This window comes from Malus domestica, chromosome 15 (assembly GCF_042453785.1).
Source record: "Malus domestica chromosome 15, GDT2T_hap1".
Classification (NCBI taxonomy): Eukaryota; Viridiplantae; Streptophyta; class Magnoliopsida; order Rosales; family Rosaceae; genus Malus; species Malus domestica.
In genome coordinates this window covers 807,037-826,092 of record NC_091675.1, presented here as the reverse complement: position 1 = coordinate 826,092, position 19,056 = coordinate 807,037, and the positions used below count along the sequence as shown (strand labels likewise).

General features: G+C 38.0%; 2 protein-coding genes across 4 annotated transcripts; one reads left to right on the top strand and one right to left on the bottom strand.

Annotated features, from left to right (window-relative positions):
* Positions 1–2,251: 2,251 nt before the first annotated feature.
* LOC103450392 (ATP sulfurylase 2) lies at positions 2,252–5,664 on the bottom strand. 2 transcript variants are annotated; one of them, XM_017336438.3, is made up of 6 exons: positions 4,803–5,664; positions 3,776–4,181; positions 3,320–3,580; positions 2,990–3,076; positions 2,517–2,674; positions 2,252–2,466 (listed from the first exon to the last, which is right to left on the bottom strand). In XM_017336438.3, exons 1-5 carry the CDS (start codon positions 5,369–5,371, stop codon positions 2,537–2,539), a joined length of 1,461 nt encoding a protein of 486 aa, XP_017191927.1. In that variant the 5' UTR covers positions 5,372–5,664; the 3' UTR covers positions 2,252–2,466; positions 2,517–2,536. The 2 variants fall into 2 exon arrangements, with proteins under 2 accessions (XP_017191927.1, XP_070670783.1); XM_070814682.1 differs by having other exon boundaries at positions 2,252–2,674.
* Positions 5,665–8,600: 2,936 nt separating this feature from the next.
* LOC103450393 (5'-3' exoribonuclease 3) lies at positions 8,601–16,989 on the top strand. 2 transcript variants are annotated; one of them, XM_008389731.4, is made up of 23 exons: positions 8,601–9,010; positions 9,162–9,264; positions 9,370–9,446; positions 10,166–10,357; positions 10,504–10,623; positions 10,751–10,813; positions 10,977–11,126; positions 11,337–11,501; positions 11,648–11,725; positions 11,808–11,894; positions 12,368–12,628; positions 12,853–12,948; positions 13,338–13,433; positions 13,515–13,585; positions 13,901–14,029; positions 14,103–14,179; positions 14,272–14,312; positions 14,429–14,503; positions 14,596–14,753; positions 15,131–15,247; positions 15,469–15,544; positions 15,754–15,860; positions 15,974–16,989. In XM_008389731.4, exons 1-23 carry the CDS (start codon positions 8,807–8,809, stop codon positions 16,638–16,640), a joined length of 3,210 nt encoding a protein of 1,069 aa, XP_008387953.1. In that variant the 5' UTR covers positions 8,601–8,806; the 3' UTR covers positions 16,641–16,989. The 2 variants fall into 2 exon arrangements, with proteins under 2 accessions (XP_008387953.1, XP_008387954.1); XM_008389732.4 differs by having other exon boundaries at positions 8,654–9,010; positions 15,143–15,247.
* The last annotated feature ends 2,067 nt before the right edge of the window (positions 16,990–19,056 follow it).

Sequence of the window (19,056 nt, the reverse complement as noted above, 5' to 3'; positions counted from 1 at the left end):
AATTTTTCAGAGCTTCAATTAACTTTATAGTCACAATTCATTTTGTTAAATATTTTCTTCCTAGAAAGAAAAAATTAAAAAGATTAACATTCCCAAAACATGAATAAGCAGATTCAAAGATTAATCTCCACATGAAACACTTCCAGTAGGGAGAACAACAAACACACTCATTTCAAAACATAAATAAGCAGATTCAAAGATTCAACTTTTGTACAGAAATGAGCCAAAAGCACATGCCGCTTTAATGTATGAGCCAAAAGAACTTTCAGCTTTAGCAGCCCATACATGACACCCCAAATTTGAGATATATTTGAGACTCAAAAGTGTTTACACGAAAATGTTAAACAACGCAGATCTCTAACCTGATCCTTGTGTGCATCTTGCAGTCATTCTCGCTGAAACTTTTGCATCAAAAGCATCAACAACCTCTTCAATTATGAAACAGATACACTGGGAACATCTTTTGAATCTCTTCCCTCTTGATGTTATTGTAAACGCATCACCAAATCAACATTCGCAGGCACACCAAAAGCTGCCTAACAAAAGAAAAAAAAACAAATTTCACAAATCACCTAAATGAAATTAGCGCAAAATTCCAAAAAATTTGAAAATGAAAGCAGGAAAGAGTGAGAGTAGTGTACCGGGCCGATGTCCGATTCATTATGGAGCTGGAGCATATTTGGGAATATGTCTCGGCCGGCGGAGTCGAGATTGGTTTTTCAGCTTCTCCAAAGGGCCTAAAGATTGTGCTCCACCTACTCATTCGAATACCAGACCAGTACCGGCAAAAGGCTCAACAATGTGGCTTTGCCATTGAAAAAAGAACGAAGAAGAAGACACCAACTGAAGTGAATAGAAGGAAAAGAATTAATATTTGAATAAATTCAATGTGCCGCAACAGGAGTTTTTGGATCCATTTATATATTAGATTTCCCTTAAAAACAGGACATATGGGAAAACAAATAATACCCAAATCTCAACATTAGTGTAGTAGATGAGCGAATAATATATGACAAAAAAATTCAATGGTGCATACTAAAAATGAGTGAATAGAGTAAGACATAGTACATGAGTGACTTTGAAATCAATGAATTAAATTCCAAAAATGAGTGACAAAGAATAATTAAGGTAGAAGCTTAACTACCCTATCAATTTTAAATTCAATGTCTGTTCATTGCATATGCCTTCACTTATATATTAATTTTTGTTCAAATTCAATGTATGTTCACTGCATGTTGATCTGTGTTTCGGCATACTCTTACGGGGTTCGGTCACAAAACTACAACCATTTTTACAAATTCCATAAGCCAACAACGGAAAATGAAACTCACGAAGCAACCTAGAAGGAGGCAGACAACATAAATCAAAGAACGGAACAGGTGAGAACCAAAACGTTAAAAACAACACATACCCATTTCAAAGACCAAAAATCATGCAATCCTCATTTTCCCAGGGCCCTTCAAACTTCTCTGAGTAACACCTACACATAAACAATATCCATTTACCCTATTCAGAAATCGAAAAATGGATTTTAGAGAGAGGAGAGATAATTAAGGTTTAAGAGTAATCGTGGAAACTAATTGTGCTGAAAGGAAGCAATTGTGGTCCGCATTTGAGAGGAGAGATAATTAGGGTTTGAGAGTAATCGTGGAAACTAATTGTGCTGAGAGGAAGCAATTGTGGTCCGCATCTTCACACAACAAATTGGAATTTGGGATTTTAACCGTAACCAGCAGCATTCAAAATTTACCAGTCACAATTAGAGCTTAAGTGATACCTTTATTATAGTCATCAATACGCATGCTCACATACTAAGACCTAAACCCTAAATCATTCCAATCGTTCTCTTTTTCCTCCTTGGAGATTCTGATTCAAGTAAAATCAAACATTTAAACAACTCATCTCTCACTTGATTGATTGGTACCAAATGAAGGTCAATAATACTTATTTGTAATTTAATTAATAAAAATTGACACTTGAATCAAAAAGTAAGAAATGAAATGTGGTTCAAAACACTGTTCATTGGTACAGTGCAATTGAAAAACCTTCTTTAGACTAAAGTAATGGCATTCCAGTTTATAGTTCTAAGTTTCACTCTAATCTTATAGGCAAGACCATCAATATCCATCTCCGCCAGCCCAAAATCTAGGTACACCCTGGGCCGATTGACGACTTTATACAGAGCCCAAATTGACGATTGGACTAGGAGAAAAAAACAGCAAAATGTACCAGTCGCATCAATGACAATTAATTTCAAGAAAAAATAGTACTCGGCCATTATATTAAGCAAATTCTTGCCCTGTATATAAACTCATAAACAAAAAAAAAAAAATTGGATAACAAAAAAACAAGAAAAAAAAATATCAATTTTACAGGCATTAGCACACTTTTGGCTACTGGATTGGAAAATAAAAGATACTCTCCAAGGTTACCCTTGTGTTGCATAGGTTATAATCTGGCTAGCGGCTTCGCTCTTTCTCCGGCTAAATTGGAGTTAACTTAGCTGAATAATATGGTATTAATTTACCACTGATGTCTAAGTAGATAACACAGCTTGTTGCTGTGATGCCTCTTCTGTTTGCAAGCTCTTGTAATAGTTGACGAGAACCTTCCATCCCGAGGGACACATAAAACCATCAGGAGGGTTTTCGCCGCTCTTTGCATAAGCACGCATCTGAAACAACAGGTGTACCAAATTATACACAGCATACAGAAGATAGATTATTTTCCTAATTAGTAATCAAATATCTAATTCAACGGTCGTGCACACACAATTCTATAAGGTTTAAGGCAGCAAGCAACATCTGAGAATTTCATCACGGGTAGGCATTCAGCACCCCTTGTAGTTTACACACTTATACAAGTGAGGTGCGAAACTTCACCAACAGAACTACATTGCCAGTTTGATGGTATACTCTCTAAGATATAGTATTTCCCCTCGACCAGAGATACACTATTGAGAACAAACAATATCAAATACTCTTCATACCTTGGTTCCAGAGATGAAGAGGAAATCTTTAGCGCGTGAAGGATCAAAAAATGCCATCTTCTTTTCCACAGTGTCATAAGCTGCCACCTGCAATTTATAATTAAAGAAGAAGGTTAATCGACACACAAAAGAGGAGCCAATACCAAGTCATCGTATAAAACTACCATCTCAAGGGCCATATATAACCAAGTAAGAATTCATCGCATCCAAACTAGTAGAACTCTGACATAACACATGCATAAAATTTCCGATAATATATATCAACCAAGCAAATAAGCACAAGGAGCGCACCATATGTCAAGACTAGAAGCAACGTATAGTTTCACCTACCCTGAAAGGCAAAATATTGAGCTTTTCGAGCCCGGGAGCCATGCTTAACACCTTTTTCCCATGATCAGGGTCATATAAATCCCTATTCTCTGTGGGGTGTCCCATACCAGCAGGATCACGGCCCACAATGTAGAAATTTGCTCCTGCATTTATCCGAGCTTTGGCATGCCACTGTACTTCAGTTGGACCTGCGTAGTGCATAGGTGATGGGAATATACCCACAATAGTAGTTTCAGGGTCAAGAACTCCATCTTCTAGGACCTGAACAGAAACAAAACATTTAAAAACTACCCATTTTGGACATCTAAATTTGCAATGCATCTCCGGTACTTCAATGCAGAAGTGAAAAAATCTGTTCAACAAAACGAAAGTAAAGATGTAGATAGAATGCTATGGCAGGTCAAAATATTTTGCTAGTATATTCACAGACATACAAAAGGAATGCAGGCCGGTTACCTTGCTATGTTGCTCCATCCGAACATCCAATGGCACATCGTCAGGCTTTGTGAAACCTCCCAAAGGATGAAGCAACAAAATTGGATTCTTGTATCCCATGTCCAAGAGTCGCCTGCGTGTGTCGTTCATCAACAAAGCATGGCCATTATGTACGGGATTTCTCAACTGAAAAGCAAAAACTGCGTCAGCTTGACGCCTGTCAAATTCTTTCCGGAGCTGTCGAGGAGAGAGCCTGTAGTGATCAAGCCCGTCATTATATTTGACACGGTCTAGTACTTCCAAATCTCCGCCAATAAGCCAGTTTCCAGCCGGAGTGATCACCTCCTCAACGTATGGCAACCCCGGGGCTGTTGACCCCCAAGTCCTAGCAATCCTTTCTTCTTTGTTATGCTTGTAAATCTCAATGCTGCAACAAAAAACAAATATAACAGATTACAAAATTATACTAGGCTACTAGCATATCGAGATTTTCGATTAATTACACATGATTTTTGCCACAAGGAGATTCCAAGTGAATTAATAACCAAAAAATCAACATGTTTGTTCTGTTGCATATGCGAGTGTACACTAAAAGGAAATTACAATGAAACAAATTAAACAAATTGACTCTTTACACGGTTTGAAGTGGGAACTTGATTTTTGTTTACTTCAGTCACAATAAACAAACAAATAAGAACATTCCTTCCGCATGAAATCAGGTGATTATAAAAAAAAAAATATAATAAATTTCCATGTGCAAACAAAATAAATATCAAATTAAAAAATCGTCAACAATCAAATCTCAATTGCTAAACTAATTAAAATCAAATATCATGGAAAGGAGTTAAGTGTCTACATGACGGTGTGGATTCGAATTTCATCGATGACTACTCTAACAAAATCTAAACATCGACACCATCAAATATCGAACCTAGGTAATCAGATATCGACCACATACATAAAACTGATCATTTGAGCAAATGAGATTTAGAAAAAGATCATTTCGGCCAGATTCTCAATTGTAAAATACTGATAAACAAGGATTAACCTGCTTAATACACCAACCAAATCTCCACCCGGGCCGACCAGCCCGACATTATTCGAGGACCCGATTCTCTCCTTAGTCTCGTCGTCAATCGCCAACACAATGGGCAGCGACATGTTAACAAACGACCCGTCTTCGATCCGCAGCGAATTGAAATGCAAGCTCTGCAAGTACTGGTCTTCTCTCATAAATCCCCGCAGCGGGCTGGCCCACCCCTCGCTGATGACGTGGACCCACTCGAGATCAATCTTTGTCAGCCGCACCTTGGGCAGCGCCTCCGCCTCCAGAGCCTTAGCAGCTCTCTGGCTCTCCGGCACCACGAGATCGACCAGGGCCCCGCCGTCGGGGTCGATGAGGGAGCTCTTGATGACAGCGGATTGAGGCGGGCGAGCGGAGGAGGCGTGCATTGTGGAGTTGTACACGACGGAGAGTAAGGGGTCGGAGTGGTAGATGGGTTTGGTTCGGAATTTGAGCTTGAGGTTTGGGACTTTGGTTTTGGGTTTGGAGATGCCGAGGTGGTTGTTGTTGAGGAGATTGAGATGGCAGTCGTGGAGTTTAATGGTGAGAGACATGTTGGTGGAGGTAGGGATTTGGGGGGAGGGAGGAGGAGGTGGTGGTGGTGGAGGAGTGGAGGAGTTGTAGGGTGGAGATCCGGTTAATGTGGGGAAGTGGAATGTGGTGGCCTCTGAATTTAGAGGCCAACATCTCGGTCAGGTTGGGAAAGCGAGTGCGGCGGGGAATAAATTTGGTTGGACCGAATGAGACCCACACGTTTGAGGATTGAGTGAGCTTGTGGCTGCTGCGTCTGGGGTGGTCTCAACTCTCAACGCTCAAGTTGTTAGAGGGACTTTCGGGACCAGAATCCATAAGTAAAAAGTAGCCTTTGAAAGCAATTGAATATGATTGCAAAGTTACTAAAGTAAAGGCTAGAGGTTTAAAACCCACCGATTCTTGTTTGGATTCAAAATTACACCATTGGTTCGAGTAATCGAGATCGTTGAATGAGCATAATTTTAGATTATTAAATGTTAAAGCGGTTGAAATGATTTTCAATTAATTTTGAGAAATAATATTGTGATTTTAAATATGATATTATCTCTTAATATATACTAGGATATCTAAACCTAATATTAGTAGTATCTAGCTGGTTGTTTTGAAAATAGATGACCTGATCCGTCTTCAAAGGATTGCATGAAGACATTCGAATGGGCTCATCATATCAAAGCCCCAGGTGCATGCAATCTCCTACGTGGCTAATTATTATAAAAAACAATTCCTATTTCTGATATTGAAGTGGGTGGTACAATTCAAATTGGCTTGGAATTCATGGACGTGTTGGAGTGAATGGGGTTGTAGCACGTGGCTTTATCTTGAGATGTGGTGATTATATTTCATCAATTATAATTACTTTAGAGTTTAATTTGGTGAATGAACCATCATGCATGTACATGGTCTTCGTCAGGGGAAATGTGCATGATGGATTCAATTGGTGAAGTGATTTGATGGAATTATGATGAGGTAAGAAGCCTAGGCAGGCTAGGTTTTTTGTTATGATGGGATAAGTCTGCCACGGATAGGCTTTTGGATGGGATAGGTTTATACGAGTTTGAGTTTCAATTGATTTCTACGAAATTATTAGGCCGTTCCAAGCAAAAAGTATGGATGCTATAAATACAGAGTCGCATGCAACATTGTGGCCCTCTCCAATTCAACACACAAATTACCCTGCACAGAGCTTCTCAACAACCTTTGAGATTTTATCCTTGTCCCATTTATTCTGCCAACACATCTTCAATTTGGATAAACAACACTGTGAAGGCAACCGGCGACATCTTCAGTTTTGATAAACATCACTGGAGTTGTAGAATCAGTCGATCAAGGAGCACCTTCAGTTTGGATAAACAACATTGCTTCGAGACCGATTGGTTATTTATCAAAGTTTCGGTCGACAAGGACTTTCAAGTTCTTGTTGGTAGATGTCATTTCATCAACCTTCTCGACGAAGTGAGGTGTTATATGTTACTAGGCTTGGCACGTTGAACGCCAAGTTGTTTTATAATTGGATATTCACAAGTACACTTTAAAGTTCGGCATTCTGACGATCGAACCATATTTACCATCAAGACATACATCTCTTTCAAATATTTGTGTCTATATAGTCTGGTGCCAGTTCAGCGTGCTTATACTCTCACAAATATAATCACTGTGACCGAACCCGGCGCCGACGATTTGTAAACTTCGCAGAACTAGCATCCTTGTCTTCAGGCTTTAGAACCCAAAGGCTAAGACGTATTCCTTCCTCGGCCGCATTCGCAAGATCAAGAAGTTAGCATCGCGCTCAACGCGACATTAACATAATTTACTCTTCGGCTAAGCTCGGGCGTCGAGTTGGCATGCCCTGCACATAACCGAATGACATAGTTAGCTCATTAGTTACTCATCCTGCACGCCACGTAGGCTTGATAGTTTTAGTTTTTAGGATCAACAATACTGAATTTAAGTTTTGATTCATCGTTTATATGAATCAAATATAAAACCTTTTACTTATAAATAAAATAAAATATCACTAGATTATAGTATTATCATATGATTAGGTTTCACATTAAAACTAAATAATGGGAAGGTATAGGGCGCCCTACTTTGACGCAAAGTGAGATCGTGTGGAACAACAAAGACATAAAACATGAGGCTCTGCTAATTTTTTTGTGAAAAATATTCTATGAGTAAAGTGGGCGGACATCTTTACTCAAGTTTATCTCCCACAAAAAAAAAAAAAAAAAAAAGAAAAGAAGAAAGTTCTATGTGTAGTATCGAAGAAGTGCACTACTATTGTCGAAAGTGTATTAATAATATGTTAATACATTTATGTGTCGCGGATGTTATATTAATATATTATCAATGACACATTTAACAATTCCCAAACGAATCTGTGTTCCATAATCCATATGCAATAATGATATTAACAAGTGGCTTTCTATTTAACTTGAGTTTCGCAATTTTTGTGGTGGGGATGGTGGGCATATAATAGTAGGGTTTAAAATATGCGAATAGTGGGCATCATTTTCGACCATTTATTTGAAAGTGTTGACTTTAGCATCTTCACATCAAAGACACAATACGAGAATGCAAGCGAATTGAGCCAACATGTTGTGTAGATACATTATATAAGTGGGTGACATGACATCAATGTTCTTTGAGAAATATTTATGGGTTTATGTACGGATACAGAGAAAAAATCGTATGTATTATGTTGTATTTGTCCAGAGAATTCTACGACGTTTGAAAATGAGGTTTAGAAAAGTTCTTATAGCACGAACAAGGGCATGCAGAAAAGATTCAGAGTTAACGTTGGAGACCTAGACCTCGTAAATTATATCCTACTCGTTTCCCTTCCTCTAATAATAAGGTAACCTCATCGGATCCTCATCACTACTAAGTGCAAACACATATTGTCATCGCCATTTGTTCAAGTCGAGTCTAAGATGTTAATCAATCAAGTAGAGATCAACTGGTTATGTTTCATATCCGATAATCCGAATCATTGAAATAGTTATCCAAAAATCCTCAACACCCAAGAAACACAATGGTTAATTGGGCCTTAAGCGTCTTAGGACTTGGGCTCGTTTGTTAGCAACGGGGTCACCTAGTAGCCATTGGCCCAATATGTAAGCTTTCCGGTTTCGGGTAGGACGATTCGAATTCGGAAACAAAAACCGAAAAGGAAAACAAGACTCCAGCGATTGACATAATTACCCCTGTTCCTTATCCCCAAACCATAGCCTTACATTTCCAAATTTCCAGGGGTATAACCGTCAAATCGTCACTTCCTCACCCTAATTCCACCGCCTCGCCAAACTAACACTGGCGCTCACCTTTCTTCTTTTGTACATTATCACTCTTTCCCCGCTAAAGTTTCAGGCAGCGATTAGGGTTAGGGTTCTGATTTTCCCTCACTTTCTGGATTCGTAATCTGTTAGTTCACCACCGCGAGCTAACTCCAATTGACAATGGGAGTTCCGGCGTTCTACCGGTGGTTGGCGGAGAAGTACCCGCTTGTGATTGTCGACGTCGTGGAAGAAGAGCCCGTCGTGATAGATGACGTATCGATTCCGGTCGACACCAGTAAACCAAACCCTAATGGGTTGGAATACGATAATCTGTATCTCGACATGAACGGGATTATTCACCCCTGTTTCCACCCAGAAGATAGGGTAACGATTCGATTTAATTTCTTTACAATGTGATTACGAATTGAAAATTTTGTTATGTGGAAAGATTTCCCCCCTTTGATTGTTATCAAAATTTGACCTTGTAGCTGTAAATTTGTTTGCGTGGCTTAATTTTGTTATCTGAATGATGCAGCCTTCTCCCTCGACATTCGACGAGGTATTCCAGTGCATGTTTGATTATATTGACAGACTGTTTGTGATGGTTCGGCCTCGAAAGCTATTGTACATGGCTATTGGTGAGTGTTGGAATTTGAACTGATGTTTATGTTTTATCAAAAAGCATAAGTAAATGCGTTGTCGTATGAATTTGTGTAATGCTAATTGTTGCCAATTATTGATAGATGGTGTTGCCCCCAGGGCAAAAATGAATCAACAGCGGTCTCGGCGATTTAGAGCTGCGAAAGATGCATCAGACGCGGTACGTCCTTTTGTGGATGCTAGGTGGGTCCTCCATGTGTTTGCATGTGAAGGGCTTGTCTTTGTTTCTTTGGTTTAGTTCTGATTCTTTTGTGTAATAAAGTTTATTAATTGCAGAAAACTGGTAGATGAATAGATATGTTTATGTATCTGACCTTAACTGAACAAATGAAAGCAGTTTGATTTCCTGGGGACTATAAAATTTTCCTCTGTAGCGGATATCATAGTGGTGTTTATACATAGGAGTTCAACAAGTATTGTCTAAAGATCGTTATTTCAAACACCCTTTGATAGTGCAATCATCAATTCTGGTTATATGCATTTGTTAGTTTTTACTCATGTTTGTTTGGGTTTTGTAGTTGATGCAGTTTGTGTAAATTTATTATGAATTGTGATAATCCAACACAACCTTAATGGAGTTGTGGAATGTGTATTTGCAGTAACTTTTTTTTTGGGGGGGGGGGGGGGTGTTCGTAACTCAATCTTCAAACTTGTATTATGAAAATTGAAGGAACATAGCTACTAGTCCTGAACCATTTACTTGGGGCATGTTAAACTCCCTCCCCCCCGTTCTATCTGTGTGAACTCATTGTTGAGATTTCCTGAATCCTTACTTGTTACAATTGTTCCATAAGGTTATACAGCCTTGGAATGGGGGAAGTAGATAGGAGAAATGAAGCCAAGCTTTACATTTATTGATTTTTGGTTTCTCTTTTATAGGCAGCTGAAGAAGAAAGGCTGCGTGAGGAGTTTGAAATGGAGGGGAGAAAACTTCCTCCAAAACAGCAGTCGCAAGTTGTTGATTCCAATGTCATCACTCCTGGAACTCAATTTATGGCTGTTTTGTCAGTAGCATTGCAGTATTACATTCATCTCAGATTAAACAACGACCCAGGATGGAAAAATGTCAAGGTATTTTCTGTGCTTTGTTCCCTCGGTTTCCTGAAATTATATTGTGTTTCTTTTGCAATTACTAATTAGGACCTATTTTTATTGTTCTATCAATGCTGATGAATATTCCTGTTTTACCAAATTTTTATAATATTTTGTCTTGGCAGGTTATTCTTTCCGATGCAAATGTTCCAGGTGAAGGTGAACACAAAATTATGTCTTATGTTCGTCTTCAAAGAAATCTTCCTGGTTATGATCCAAATACACGCCATTGTCTCTATGGTTTGGTATGTTTCTTCCTTCATTACATGCATCTTCTTATACCCCTCAGTTATTTATCCATTGCTTTATAAAAACCCTTGAATTATTCTGGTAAGTTTTTCCTGTATTCTATTAATGTGTGGTCAATTACAGGATGCTGATTTGATTATGCTTGCTTTGGCTACCCATGAAGTTCATTTTTCAATTCTTCGAGAGGTATGTATTTATGATTTTCCAATTTTTCATTTTAAAATTCAATTCAACTTTGTTTTTCTGTATGATTGGCATCTTCGTTACTTTCAGTTCTCCTACAGTGTGTTTCATGATTTCCACCTTCATTCCAACTAGTAATTTTACATTTGGCAATGCAACATTCCAGGTTGTATTCACCCCCGGACAGCAAGACAAATGCTTCATATGTGGTCAGGTGGGTCATTTAGCAGCAAATTGTGAAGGTAAGGCGAAACGGAAGGCTGGAGAGTTTGATGAGAAAGCTGATGCTGAGGCCATTCCCAAGAAGCCGTACCAGGTTATTTTTTGCAATACATTGATTGAAGAACTACTGATAAAACTTAAAAGGAATGGTTGCGATTTTTGGATTTAAATTATTCATTTTAGAGCCATTGCGAATTGGACATTTCATTGAATAGAACTAGTGGAATAACTTGTATCCTACTTTCGAAATACTATGTGACAATTATATATCGAAGTTTTATCTCTTTGTGCTTTGTTATGGCAGTTTCTTAACATCTGGACTCTTAGAGAATATTTGGAATATGAGATGAGAATTCCCAATACCCAATTCGAGATTGATTTTGAGTGCATTGTGGATGATTTCATATTCATGTGTTTCTTTGTTGGCAACGATTTCTTACCACACATGCCCACACTGGAAATTCGTGAGGTATGTAATTTTATTAAGCTTGAGAAATAGAACATGAAAATTGGAGGTTTAAAAAACTGTTTCACATAAAAATAAAAATGAAAATCGGAGAGCTTCATAAAGAGTAATAATTTTCTGTTATAATATTCTCATTGGTGATTGTTCAGGGTGCAATCAATTTGCTTTTGGCTGTATACAAGAAAGAATTTAAGTCATTGGGTGGATACCTGACTGATGGAAGCAAGGTATTTAATTGACCATTGTAGGTTATGTAGTTGACTAGGTTCTTTCATAATGTTCTTATTTGCCTGCCTTTTTTTTTCTCAGCCAAATTTGAGTCGGGTAGAGCATTTCATCCAAGCAGTTGGATCTTATGAAGATAAAATATTTCAGAAAAGAGCTCGATTGCATCAGGTTTGTTCCCCTTAGTAGCCCCTTGAAACAGTGTTACTTTTATGGCAGCATGATTGTATAACCGTGTTGATTTGCATGATGGCTAAAGTTTTTTTTTTTAATTTATTTTTCATTTAATGCACCTGTTTAGGCTGTTTAGTTAGATGGAGCATGGTACTGAGCTAGGGTTTCAGAATGTTTTTGAGTGGGGTGGGAGAACTTTAGGTTTCAGATAGATTGTTCAAGCTTTCACAAGGAAAACAGGATTTGGGAGGGAGGATACTTTCCTCAATAAATGTGAGCTGAAAGAGGGCAGGTAAAATCAATCTGCTCTCAGAAAAGGTCTCTGGGATGTGGCCTTTTGAGCAGACGCCCCTTCCAAATCTGTGGATGTTATTGTTCTTCTGTGAATTGCTGTATGGGTGGATTAATAGATGTTATGTTGGTGATTAGAATGCTTAATGTTATAACAAAATCTTTCCCCCTCTCTCCAGCGTCAGGCAGACAGAATAAAGCGTGAAAAAGGGCAATTAAGAAGAGGAGATGATGCAGCGCCTCAAGTGCAACCAGATTCATTGGTTCCAGTTTCTCGGTTTCAGGGATCTCGTCTTGCTTCAGGTCATACAGCTTCACCCTATCAACAATCTGGAAAATCTAGTGATCAAGGAAATCCTCGAAAGGTTGCACGTTTGTCTTCAGAGATGTCAACTGTCGGTGCTGCTATTGTTGAAGCTGAGGACAGTCTTGAACTAGATGTATGTTTTTTAGCTCAGGAGATACCTTAATGTCAAACATTTTTAGTCTGTTCTTTGTATTTACTTTTCTACATGCTAATTACTGACGCTGACCTAATTTTGAATCTCTATTGTACCATCTTGTAATAATTGCTTTACAAACAGGGTTAAGTGTTTAACGAGTTCCGCTGGTTATATATTATTAACTATGTGGTCGTTAAGCTGTCACTGTTTTTTTCTTCTAGGAACATGGAAACAAAGAAGACATGAAAGCAAAGCTGAAGGAGATTCTTCGTGAGAAATCTGATGCTTTTAACTCTGGAAATCCCAACGTAGACAAGGTTCAATTACTAACTGTACATATATTTTGATATCGATGTCTGCAAGGCGTATGTTTGTAAGGCATTTGAAAGCCTTTTTGAAATTTGATAATTTAGATTATCTGCTTGTATCTTGGAACCATAGTAACATCAGTTTTGCAATTATCATGCATTGCCATTTGCCAATGAAAGCGACCTATCACAACATTGTTCTCTTTTGTTTTTTTGCAGTTTTGAATACTAAATATAAAACTGTTGTCTAGTTTATGCATATAGCTCTTGCTGCATAGCTCTGTTTACATTATTATATTTGTCATCTCAATACTATAGCTGAGAAGCTCGGAGTTTTGTTTCTGAATTTTTGTGCTGGTTGCATTGGTAATGTGATTCTTTTTGTCTTTTATTATTAGGTTAAATTGGGAGAACCTGGATGGAAAGATAGGTATTATGAAGAGAAGTTTTCTGCAAAAACTCCTGAAGAACGTGATGCAATTCGAAAAGATGTTGTATGTAATAATTGCTGGTGATTTCAAATGTTCATTTGTATAAACCATTGTTAGTTTTTTCATATTTGTGTTTTTGGGTAGGTTTTGCGATACACTGAAGGTCTGTGTTGGGTGATGCACTATTATTATGAAGGTGTTTGCTCGTGGCAGTGGTGAGTAGTTTTGATCCACCTTCCTTCACTACATGAAGGGCCTTCCCGTTCCTTTTGCTTCTGTCGCATTTTGCAATGACTGGAATTATTAATTGTATTTGGATGGGGTGGGGTTTTTCAGTGTTGTATATGGAGCAGGGTTGGATTATGAATATTTTCCAATTTTTCTTTTAGCTTGTCATACGAAAACACAATTGCATATCAGGATAATGCCACATAGATGAGATCTTGTTGTAACATTTTCTGAAAAAACTGCATTAATGATCTTAGTCAAATATGTCAATCGTGCCATTGAATGCCTTTTTTTTTCTTCAGGTTTTACCCCTATCACTATGCACCCTTTGCTTCTGATCTGAAGGACCTTGGTCAGCTAAATATAAGTTTCGATTTGGGCTCTCCTTTTAAACCGTTCAATCAGCTATTGGGAGTTTTTCCTGCTGCAAGGTTTGCTTTTAATTTATTCCTTATATTAGTAAATTATCCATTAAGTAAGGCACTAATGATAATTTGTTTGCAGCTCCCATGCTCTTCCTGAGCAGTACAGGAAGTTGATGACTGATCCAAATTCACCTCTGATTGATTTTTACCCTATTGGTATGTTTGCTTGACTAATATTGGTGGTTTGAATATTTCCCTTTTGTTTACTTGCTCACTAAGATTCTTCTCTGAACCTTTATTACCATCAGACTTTGAAGTGGATATGAATGGGAAGCGGTATGCATGGCAGGTAGGTTTCTTTCTAATCCATATTATAACTATATGCTTTTGCGCATGGTCATGATGATTACGGTGTATATTGTACACCTATCGAGCAGAGTTTGACATCTTTTTGCTTTTCTGAAGGGTATTGCAAAGCTGCCTTTTATTGATGAAGACCGCCTTCTATGTGAGGTTGAAAAACTCGAACATACATTGACGGTAGGGTATTTATTTATTTATTTTTACTTTGCATTACTGATTTTGGTATTTCTATTTTGTTTTCTAACTTAATTTTAGCTTTTGGATTGTAGGAGGAGGAGACAAGGAGAAATAGTGTGATGTTCGAGATGCTTTTTGTGACATCGTCTCATCCTCTATCTGTAAGCATATATTCTCTGGACGATCGATGCAAGCAGTTGACAGACAAAGAACGAGTTGAAGTTAAGGAGCAGATTGATCCCAAGTACAGGTTTGTTCACGGTGCATTTACTTTATGCTTTAGAGCAGCAACCAGATTTCTAATTTGAATTTTACGTTATACCTTTGCTATTTTCTATTTGAGCCTGTTTTGGTTGGGAACTATAGATCATGTGGCCAGTGTTCCATTTTGGTGGCACCGCATATGCTAATTGATTTAGCTTATATATTTTTCTTGAGAATCATGCTCCATTTTGGCATTTTACAAAAATTAATTTTTCTATGGTTTTCTAGAAAGTGTGTCCATTTTTTGGTACTTCTAGATGGTAATGTTTGCTACATGATTATAAAGCCATATTTTTGTTCTGATTTTTTCTTATTGACAATGTATTTAAGAATTGCTTGAGACTATTTTCTGATTTTATTTAGGGATGCATGCAGTGAAGGGATGAACGGTTATTTGTCTCCATGTACTGGAGAGCCTTGCCCTCCGGTTTTCCGGTCTCCTGTTGAAAGCATGGAGGATATTGTGGACAACCAAGTAATGTATGTATTTTAATTTTTAACTTAAATTCATTTGCTTTAATATACATTGTATGAGTGAGAGAGAGAGATTTTGTTGATGGGTAATCTTTACACGCGTGTGTATTAAGTAATTTATTGGATGCAAATAGAAATAATACAAAATGGCTTCATTAATGGATTTGCTCTATACATAGAAGTGATCATGCATCTCTGAACTGCAATTCACTCCCTTTGATGTTCAGATGTGCGATATACAGACTACCTGATGTACATAAGCATATAACTCGACCACCGGCAGGTGTTATATTCCCGAAGAAGGTATATTGTCCATATTGATCATAAGCTTTTTTTCAATTAAATTTTTGTCGTATGGGTGTTATCCATATGTGATGCGAGTGTTGCTTTATGTGTTTGCATGTGTTCCTATGAACTTCTCGACTTGGCCATTGCCTCTAATTTTAAGTAATAATAAAATTATTATACACTGTGTGATGCTTATCATTATATTGATGTCAAGTTATCTTCAGACTGTTACAGTCGGGGATCTGAAGCCATTACCTCCTTTATGGCATGAAGACACCGGGCGAAAGCCTTGGCATGAAGATTCTGGGCGGAAGCCATATGAAAATTCGAGGTAGACCTTTTAACAAATCGCTTTTGATAGATATGCAGTGCCATTTGTCCTTCAGCGTAATATAATTCCTTTTCTTCTGATTGTATTTTAACAATATTAGATTTTGCTTTCAGTTCCAGGCAGAACCCAGGAGCTATTTCTGGAAGACAGCTCGGGGAATCGGCACATCGCCTTGTTGTTAATAGCTTACAGGCTAATGGGTATGGCAATCAGATGCATTCCCATCGACCATCTTATGCCGAGCCTCAGTATTATCCAGCACACCCTTCCTATGCAAATAACAGAGGCTATGATCAGGGACACAATAGAATGCCACCACCTAGGGCAATCCACCATCCTCAACATCAACACCGAGCTTCGAATATTAGTACATTCCCAAGTCACGGTGACCGTGGGTATAATGTACCGCTTTCTTCGGCAGCTGGCCATCGCTTTCAGAACAGGTCTCGTACCCAGCACCACGAAAGGAATTCTGGGCATGTATACTACGAATCAGGAAATCACCAGAACGATGGGCCAATCTACCCTGAGAGACCAATTCTACAAACTCCACCGGGGGTCAGTGCTGCTCCTTATCCAGGTGGCTATAACAACTATCAGAGTTACCAACCATCTGGAACGCCTAGCCATCATGGTATTGATGGCCGGGTTCCACCGGTCAGCCATAACCCGGGCAGAGGTCATAGCCGTCCTCAACAATCCAGAAACCAATACTCTGGATTGGACAGAAGAGGAAATAGGAGACCACCTCCACCCCAGGCTGGGTATGGCCACAAGTAGGACGAGCTTGTGCTTGTGATGAAATTGTTGTACTATATTTGGTCGGGCGCCCGCCCCGAATGGCGAAAATGGAAGCAGAAGTTATTTTTCGCTTTGATTGCCGCTGCAGTTGGCATTTTAGAGTCAGCAAAGTAGCGGACTACATGTGGACAGCAGTTTGTATAAGTTGATTCCCAGGTAAGAGGAGAGGCTCGAGTTTTTCCAATTTTTCCCTTTTGCAATTGAGACTTGTTTTCTCATTCATTTTTGGAGTTTAGAATTAGTGACTTGTTTTCTTGGTCAAGAATTTGTCTTTGTCCAATTTTTCCAAAGATGAAATGCTAAAAAAATACTAAGATTTGTTTGTGAATTATTCTACTTAAAAGAATCACATTCAGCTCGAAGGCTATAAACTTCGTCAGGAAAAGACTATTCTCCCTGTGGCCCATTTAAAAAAAAATACTATTGGGCCTAATAAAGGAAGGTTCAGTTTTCTTGATAGTTTGGGACCAAGTACAAACCAAATCACAACAAGAGACTGGAGTAACTTAAATTGTCTGGTCGAATGATCATGTGATCTGGATGCCCAATGCTTAACCTCATCACACTCAAGTCAGTACGAAAAACTCGTACGTTTTAAGCCATATATGTCCTGCCAAGATATGAAATTATAAGGTTCCTCAGAACCAACCAAGCGCACGAGTGCACCGCAGTCACAGCTTGTAATGGTCGGGTGGTGGGAAAATTGGGGTCCCATTCATCTCTCTCTCGCTTTTTTCTTCTTTCTTACCAGAAGAACTCAAATGCATGCAATCTCTCTCTCTCTCTCTCTCTCTCTCTCTCTCTCTCTCTCTCTCTCTCTCTCAATAATTGAAAGGATTGGTTACTGCTGAGTCTGGTTTGCCTCTTTTGCTTGGAATGTTTGATCCACGTTGAGCTGCATTCACACGGGCGTCGGTTTGTCCTCATTCAAATAATGATATCCGCATGAAAATAGGATTAAGTTGCAGAGATTTTACAGATTATTGGACAACAGGTGTTATTACACGGGCGTCGGTTTGACTCTATAGCTATTATTAAAGCCACGTATAAATAGGATTAAGTTGCTAATTTGGAATTACATGGCAGTAGTTTTTCAGAGATTTTACCAAATGCAGAGATCGCGCATAAAAGATTTGCAGCAAGACACATGCATGAAGTGAGAAGTACTTTGAACAGATTATTGGACAGCAGGTGTTATTCAGCTGTTCAGCATTAATTACCTAATCCTATAAAATATTAGGTTGATCAGGTCTCTGGTTATTTAGAATTTAATTAATTCCCATGAATATTGTTCTAATCAAGTCCATTAAACAAACGACTTTCGAAGCTGCACCTTGATCGATGAGAGTCATTATAAAGTCATCTATGACGCATGCTGGTGAATGCCAAGACCAATGAAAATACCAGCGTGGTTCGATTGGACGAAATCGGTTTGTCAACGGTTTTTCTTAGAAATTGGGAAAATTGATTAAAAAAATTAAAAAATAAACGTGACTTATAACTCACGATTTTCGTAAAAATGAAAATTTTTGAGTTTCGCAAGATTTTTTGAATGCGCATTGAGTAAAGCTTTATAAGATTTTTGGAAGTGGTCTTACAATTTATTGAGCCCGGTAAGTGTTTTTTATGAATTTTTCAAGCTACAAAAATAAAACTAAATTAAAAAACACTAGCAAGTAGCAAGGCACAACAATGATTACAAACGCTCAGAATATCTCCTGAACATTCAATATAAACTGTAAGAAGCTTAGGGTGCGGCAAAAATGCACGAAATCGGGGTTTCGACGATTTTTATAAAAATAGGAAAAAATGATCAAAATCCGTGACTTACAACTCATGATATTCGTAAAAATGAAAATTTGAGTTTCACAAGATCTTTTGCATGTGCATTAAGTAAAACTTTATAAGCCTTTTGAAAACGGTCTTACGATTTATTAAGCCCCCTAAGTATTTTTTTATGGAATTTTCAAGATCCAAAATATAATACTAAATGAAAATACTAGCAAGGCACGACAATGATTACAAATGTTCAGAACATCTCCGGAACGTCCAGTACAAAAAACTTAAGGGTGTGCCAAAATTGCACGAGCTCAGGGTTTCAATGATTTTTATTGAAATTGGCAAAATTGATCAAATAACATGACTTACGCAACTCACGATTTTCGTAAAACTTAAAAATTTTGAGTTTCACAAGATCTTTTGCGTGCACATTAAGTACAATTTTATAAGCCTTTTATATCCGGTCTTATGATTTATTGAGACTAAATATTTTTTATGAATTTTTCAATTTACAAAACATATTACTAAATTAAAAATACTAGCAACGCCCGACGCTAATTACCAACGTTCTGAATATCTCCGGAACATCCAATATAACTTAAAAAGTTTAGAGTGC

Coding starts and splice junctions, on each gene's coding strand:
- LOC103450392 (XM_070814682.1), bottom strand. CDS start 5,371: ATGTCTCTCACCATTAAACTCCACGACTGCCATCTCAATCTCCTCAAC. Junction 3,077..3,319: donor TCAATATTTTGCCTTTCAGG/GTAGGTGAAACT, acceptor TATAAATTGCAG/GTGGCAGCTTATGACACTGT. Junction 2,675..2,989: donor TCTTCATCTCTGGAACCAAG/GTATGAAGAGTA, acceptor CTGTTGTTTCAG/ATGCGTGCTTATGCAAAGAG.
- LOC103450393 (XM_008389731.4), top strand. CDS start 8,807: ATGGGAGTTCCGGCGTTCTACCGGTGGTTGGCGGAGAAGTACCCGCTT. Junction 11,726..11,807: donor ACCTGACTGATGGAAGCAAG/GTATTTAATTGA, acceptor TTTTTTTCTCAG/CCAAATTTGAGTCGGGTAGA. Junction 12,949..13,337: donor GAAATCCCAACGTAGACAAG/GTTCAATTACTA, acceptor TTTTATTATTAG/GTTAAATTGGGAGAACCTGG.